A 7,500-nucleotide genomic window follows, 5' to 3' on the forward strand; every position below is an offset into this window, starting at 1 on the left:
ATGAAGGGTCTATGTGTGTGTGTGTGTGTGTGTCTGTGATTTTTGTTTAAATCAGTGCATCATCTGGCGGTGCTTGTCGTGTGTGTGTATGTGCGTCCCTTTGTGCGTGTGTTCGAGCATTTGTTTGTGTGTGTGCACGTACATGTGTGTGTGTGAGGCTGAGGGAATACGTGTCAGTGTTACATTCCGCCATAAATGTACCTTCAGGCAATGCACCAACCATGGCTACTCCTAGACACATATTTAAATATCTATCTGGGTACCTACTGTATAAGGGTCATTGACGTGTTAAATAGCACACATCACATCACGGTACAACAACAACCAGTTCTACTTTTGTATGAATTAAATGTTTTTACTCGATTATCTAGAAAGCCTATTCCTTGCTTGTACATGAATTACTGATTATGAATCATTAGTGTATTTAACTTATACAAGAAAAGCATAGTATACTTGCTGACTATTAATTAGGGCTCTAAATTAACTTTTTTCATCACCAGTCAAAATGGCTTGTAGTTGTCAATCTCACTAGAAAAAACACACACTCACTAATAGGTGAAAGTGGCTAATGAGTTGGTCTTTTGTACTAGCCAAACTGAAATTTCACCAGTATTTTTCTGGTTGGCTGTTGTTAATTTAGAGCCCTGCTATTAATTATTCATTTATTTCATGATATATACAAGAGAAGCATTAGTCTGCTACCGAAAATGTCAATGACCCGGCCATAAGCAGTTATCATGAGTACCCCCATGCAAAGCAATGCACCGTGGACACACACCCATACACTGCATTGTGGGTACTTTCATGCAGTGCATCATGGGTAGCTCCATGCAATGCATGATGGGTATCTCCATAGCATAGTGTACCTGTATGCATGGCTGACCTCATCACGGTGTGTGTAGAGTCCAAGCCTTGGCCGTTGCTGTTGGATGATGATGTGAGGTGTTTTGACCCCCCCCCCCTCCACCCCCCCATTTATTAAGCCACTTCCTCTATGCCCTAAGAGGACAGATGTGTGTGTGTAGTAGTGTGTGTGTAGTAGTGTGTGTGTAGTAGTGTGTGTGTAGTAGTGTGTGTGTGCGTGTGCGTGTGCGTGTGCATATGCGTGTGCGCGTGTGTGTCAGTGTGTGTGTGTGTGGCTAAGTTAGTAAGAGTGTGTGTGCATGTTGAATGCGCATGCGCGTCAAAGTAAATGTGTGTGTAGATGTGTGGAATACGTACAAGTGGAAGATCATACTTGAATTGCAGTGCAGTGTCTGCTTATGCGTGTGTGTGTGTGTGTGTGTGTGTGTGTGTGTGTGTGTGTGTGTGTGTGTGTGTGTGTGTGTGTGTGTGTGTGTGTGTGTGTGTGTGTGTGTGTGTGTGTGTGTGTGTGTGTGTGTGTGTGTGTGTGTGTGTGTGAATGCGTGAATGCGTGAATGCGTGAATGCGTGAAAGTGTCAGTGTGTGCATGCGTGCCTGTATGTGAATGCGTGTGTGTTTGTGTGTGTGTACACTTGTAGTACGTACACATGCTACTCGGTGTGTGTGTGTTTCTGTTTATCTCATGCAGTGCTGCTGAGTAGGTCTCTTTTTACAGAGTTGAACTGTGTAAATACAGTGGTATGAGGAAGTGTGGGCACCCTTTTGGAAAATCATTACATCTGTAAATCTCTTGTTGAGCTTTTGAAGTATCAACTTCATTTAAACTGTAGGGAAAGAGATAAACCGATGTAGTGATTTTCCAAAAGGGTGCCCAAACTTTTTCATGCCACTGTATGTATAGAGCTGTGTTGAAGTGTATAGATGTTGTTGGTCTCTATTCCTCCATTCCCTCCAGTTCTCTACTCACCACGTATTCCCACTGAGCTCCCTGTGGGTGGATCCCATATCAGAGGAAGCCACTGGCCTGTGAGTCTGTCAATCAGTCTGTTTCCTTGACAACTAGTTTTGTTGAATTTACTTTCATCTTTGTTTTAAATTAAAAGAATTGTTAAAAAAGAGGAAAAGGAGAGTGCTGCGTTTGGTCAATTGTTTGTAAAAGAATCAGGTGCTCTTCGAAAAGGACATGATAACTTCAGTAACTTGGCTTGCGACAATCTCCAAAATGTGAAGGTCCAAACAGAAGGTTCCTTGTTGAAAGTGGTAGTCTGAATGAGCCTTGGATCACTGATCTAATCTTAGTGAAAAAAGTTTTTAAAAATCCTTTATTTTAATGGGTAACGCCTACGCGTTTCGACTACAATCAGTCTTCATCAGGGCAAAACAAAACTTTTATCTGTTATCCATTAAAAGAAAGGATTTTGAACTTTTTTCACTAAGATCAGTGTGCCTCGGATCATTCAGACTACCACTTTCAACAAGGAACCTTCTGTTTGGACCTTCTCATTTTGGAGATAGTCGCAAGCCAAGTTACTAAAAGAATTGTTAAGTTTGAATTAGAATGCATATGAATTTCATGAAAAAAAGTTAAGATCCACTACCTGTGTTTGTACGTGTGCGTTCCTGTGGGTGCATTTGTGTGCGTGCGTGCGTGTGTCTGCACATGTGTCTCTCTGTGTGTGCACGTGCGTGTCTGCACACATCTACAGCAATGGACTCAAGTTGACCACGCCTGAGGAGTCTTTTACTCTGCTGACGTCATCTCCCATGGAAAAGGTGTAGTAAAGCACTGTCAAATTTCATAATATTGAGTTTAAACAATATTTTCATCATTTCTTTATACTGCCAAGAGGTAGGTTGTGCCAAACACAATACATTCCCCTCCACTTGTGCCATTGTGAGCACAGAGCAGACTTGCTACCCAGTACTCATACAGAACACCACTGTGTGTTTCTCTAGTATGGCCGTCCACTCGCACAGAATTGTTTAGCACAATTATTTGTTTTTAAAAGAAATATTGTCTAAAAAAAACGTGATATCAATACTGACTGAAATAATCGTGATATTGATTTTTCTCATAATCAAGCAGCCCTAGTTGTGCCACACTCTAATAGAGTAGAGGACTGTAGAGCAGAGGAGAGCATCATTTATGAACCCTGAGGGAAACTAAGGTGTTATTAACTGTTATTAAGGTGATATTAACTGTAGAAACATCTGTGATCTTAGTCCAAGTGGCTGCGCTCCATCAACCAGGCCGTGGAGCAGGCCCTGAGCGGAGGCGGGGCCGAGACGTCATCACTGACCTCGGGGGTGGGGCCTAAAGCTGACCCGCCCATCTCACGCACAGCCTCGTACACCTTCTACAAGGAGGGCCGGATGAAGGAGGCCACGTACGAGGGGCGATGGCTGGCAGGGAAGCCCCATGGGAGGTAAGCCTTTCTGGAGGAGAGGAGAGAGGGAAGGGGGGGTGTCTTGGAGGACTTCCAGTGATTGTCTGAAAGAGTAAAAGTCAGAGATGTATCTTGCCACCAGGCTAGGTAGGCAGCCGCTTGCGGCCCCAAGCCCCTAGACTGCAAATTACAGCTCAGACTTTACTACAGTTGTGGCAATTTTGTTTCAAATGTTCATTCTTTTCAATTTCACATGGGGGCCCAGCTGACCCTGGAATCGCCTCTGGTTAAAGGTAGTGGTGTCAACAATAATCGTTTTGGCAATGCGGGACAGGACAGTTCAATAATCGATTCTGGGCATTTCTGAAGCAAATGAACGTTAAATTAAATGAAAGCACTTCAAAAGCATTGAGAAACTGCAGGGCTGATGCACACAACTAGCCTGGGCGAAAAGTCGACTGTTGACTCCGTCAATCAGTCTGGCAAAAGCCATGAGGAATCCGTCTCCGTGGAGGTGGGATATGGTCTGATTTTACTCTGCCATTTAAATTATCCGGAACTCAAATTAAAACCCATATTGTGCTTTATTAGCATGCCTGTTACGATATAGCATCGCAAAAGCATACAAATAACAAAACGGAAGTGTGAATATAGTTACCTTAACCAATCAGTAACGGTGAGTTCTGCGTCACCACTCTCAACTGTTCGCTGATTGGCTAAACACTAAGAGAACCGAGCTCGATGCTTTTGGCAGACGATGTGCGGAGCCAAAATCTTTGGGTGGAGTACATAGGATGGCGTCGCCAGGCTAGCACTCAACAGCCAATAAAATGTTCAGTATCTGACTGTTTCAAAGCATTGAAAACTGCAGGCCTGAAAGATACACTAAACAGCCAATGAAATGTTGTTCAGAATCTGACTGTGTGCATTGCCTCATGACTGACGAAAAATTTGCTTTGCTTTCAGTAGAACTGTAATGCATTAGAGTGTCACTTTGCTTCAGGATTTTCTTACATGTTCCTATGTGTGAATGTAGTTTTCGAAGTGAGAAGTCCGCACAACTGATGAAGACTGTTGAAGTCGAAACGTAATCCAGCCATGAAATAATATAAGACAAGTGTGCGGTACACTTCAAAAACTACGGTTGGCCCTCGTCCTGCACCTTTTCCTGGGATTTGCACAATATTCTCCTTCAGCCCTATGTGTGAATGTGCCTTGTGTGTTCCAGGGGTGTGGTGAAATGGCCTGATGGTAGGGTGTACACGGGGACATTCAAGAATGGCCTTGAGGACGGGTATGTACATCTCAGTAAAATAATCACTAGCGTTCTCATAGTCCTTCAGTGAACCACAGTGTATGCATTCATGACGTGTGTGTGTGTGTGTGTGTGTGTGTGTGTGTGTGTGTGTGTGTGTGTGTGTGTGTGTGTGTGTGTGTGTGTGTGTGTGTGTGTGTGTGTGTGTGTGTGTGTGTGTGTGTGTGTGTGTGTGTGTGTGTGTGTGTGTGTGTAGTTTTGGAGAGTACATTCTGCCCAGTAAGAATGCCAACAAGAGTGACCACTACCAAGGAAACTGGAAGGAGGGCAAAATGCATGGCTTCGGAACCTACAGGTGAGTAGTGTGTGTGTGCGCAAAAAGTGACGCAATTAAGTGAGTACCGATGAGTACTGGCCCACTTAAAGAGGTTATGAAACGAAAACAAACGGTCATTCCCATTAAAGCTTTGTTTTTTCTGATAGCATCGATGAGACTTTGAACCCAATCATCCTGGAGGAACTTGTGAAAATGGCAACTCAAAGTGTGAATTCTGTGAAATTTGGTTTGACTAATGAGCTACGGGCTGTGACGTCATAGAGGAAAGTCCCTGGTTTGCTAGTATGGCGATCTGAGAAAACAACACACATTTGATGGACCCACATCTTATAAAGGAACCAAAATTCTGATACAAACATCAGCGTGAAGAAAAACCACACATCCAACCTCATGAGAAAAAAAAACAGCAGCACAAATCTATTTCAGAGGCACTGCCACATCTGCAGAAAGTGACATGTCTGTCAGGCGAAGTGACGATTGTTGACATAGCCTGACAGTTTGTTTAGTTTATGGTTACGGTTGCTAAGGGCGCCTTGCCATGATCCAACGATGACCTGGCGTGTGTATTTGTTGACAAATGGGGGGCATTTTGATTCAATTGCGCAATATTGTGTGATTGAAATGCATGTACATGCAAAAATTTCATCAACTAGAGAAAAAACGGAGGTAGGCTGTTGGAAAAACACCCTAGATAGCCTGAGTCCTCAACATATTTTTAGCGTTTACAGTATATCACGAAAGTGAATACACCCCTCACAGTTTTGCAGATTTTTGAGTATATGTTTTCATAGGAAAGCATTACAGAAATGTAACTTTGACACAATGATTAGTGACCTTTTAACAACATATTTAACTGCTTAAATGTCTTGTTCACTCAGAAAAAAACAAAATACAGCCATTAATGTTTGAACATGTACTCACAAAAGTGAGTACACCCCAGATTCAAATCAGGTACAGAAGGGGCTATGTTGGCTCGAATCGTCTCGAAATGAAACGAAATGAAAAGGGATGACAAGGGAGGTCATCAGTGTGCGTTTCAACCTGTCTTTGCATTGAACTTTTACATTTTGAGTCTGCATTGGGTTTAAATAGATTGGTGTGAGATTTGAATGCAATCCTATGGAGAGTATCATGATCTGCTTCAGTAGTCACAGTGCATGTTGACATGTATGTTTCTTTTAGGTGTATTTCAGATTGCCAATGTTGACAGCATTCATGCATCCCCAAACCATGTCAGTCCCACTACCATGCTTGGCTTATGAGAGGATACACCTTTTTTGTAAAACTCACTTGTTTACCACCACACATGCTTGACACCATCTAAAGCCAATTTGTTTATCTTGGTCTCAAGAGAGATGAACAGACCAAGGATATGAATCACTGGAACCATGTTGTGTGATCTGAAGAGACCAAGATAAACAAATTTGCTTTAGATGGTGTCAAGCATGTGTGGTGGTAAACAAGTGAGTTTTACAAAAAAGGTCTATCCTCTCATAAGCCAAGCATGGTAGTGGGACTGACATGGTTTGGGGATGCATGAATGCTGTCAACATTAGCAATCTGAAATACACCTAAAAGAAACATGCATGTCAACATGCACTGTGACTACTGAAGCAGATCACGATATTCTCCATAGGATTGCATTCAAATCTCACACCAATCTATTTAAGCCAGATGCAGACTCAAAATTCAAAAGTTCAATGCAAAGAAAGGTTGAAACGCACACTGATGACCTCCCTTGTCATCCCTTTTCATTTCGAGACGATTCGAGCCAACATAGCCCCTTCTCTACCGGATTTTAATCTGGGGTGTACTCACTTTTGTGAGTACATGTTCAAACATTAATGGCTGTATTTCGTTTTTTTCTGAGTGAACAAGACATTTAAGCGGTTAAATATGTTGTTAAAAGGTCACTAATCATTGTGTCAAAGTTACATTTCTGTAATGCTTTCCTATGAAAAGATATACTCAAAAGTCTGCAAAACTGTGAGGGGTGTATTCACTTTCGTGATATACTGTATCATTATTATTATTTTTTGTGCTCAAAGTCACAGGCGTCGCGTGTCCCTCAGCCTGACTCTGAGGACGAGGTGTGTCCAAACGTCAGCCACACGTGCACCACAATACTAAAAACAAACAATCAAACGCTTCAAAGTAGGCCTACGCTATATGCATCTCCGTTTATTCGCTAAGCAGTAGCCCAGTCTGTGAGTTGGCTGTCCTCGACCGAGAGCACCACGGAGGCTGAAGCGCGGATATCCTCGTAAAACCAATTTATTGAGCAGTTGAATGGCAATCAACAAAAAGTGCATATCCCGAGAGCATTCGCATCGGTTTGGCATGTAATGTGCATTACCCTTTCCTGAAAACAACATACAAAGCAGGTGGACAAGGTAAAACGAGTAGCCTAAAGCTGCACTCACCTGTCTTCGTGCCCGAGCAGTTACAGGGGCAGTTTCAGTCTGCACGCCGGCGATGTCAATTGTTGGAACTGCTTGAGGCAATAGCATACTCTTCAGTCCAACAATGCCCGCAATCTCAACATTTGTGGTGAAGCGCGAGGGGTGGAGATGTGCCGAGCACAACAGTGAGCTTGCTTCAAAACCACGCCGGTGCCTGCGTACGAATTGGATCCACAGAGCCCTTGTTTTAGCCTT

The 7,500-nt window shown here is 43.0% G+C and overlaps 1 protein-coding gene across 6 annotated transcripts in view; it reads left to right on the plus strand.

Annotated features, from left to right (window-relative positions):
- The window catches only part of als2b (alsin Rho guanine nucleotide exchange factor ALS2 b), a 67,727-nt gene that overhangs the window by 30,921 nt on the left and 29,306 nt on the right, over nt 1-7,500 (plus strand). For all 6 annotated transcript variants that reach the window (XM_063211762.1, XM_063211765.1, XM_063211766.1 and 3 more), the window contains 5 exons: nt 1,820-1,890; nt 2,571-2,637; nt 3,088-3,290; nt 4,480-4,545; nt 4,763-4,861. In XM_063211762.1, the coding sequence (XP_063067832.1) occupies nt 1,820-1,890; nt 2,571-2,637; nt 3,088-3,290; nt 4,480-4,545; nt 4,763-4,861 (506 nt within the window). The remainder of the gene's footprint in view (nt 1-1,819; nt 1,891-2,570; nt 2,638-3,087; nt 3,291-4,479; nt 4,546-4,762; nt 4,862-7,500) is intronic.

Source organism: Engraulis encrasicolus, chromosome 12 (assembly GCF_034702125.1).
Source record: "Engraulis encrasicolus isolate BLACKSEA-1 chromosome 12, IST_EnEncr_1.0, whole genome shotgun sequence".
Lineage (NCBI taxonomy): Eukaryota > Metazoa > Chordata > Actinopteri > Clupeiformes > Engraulidae > Engraulis > Engraulis encrasicolus.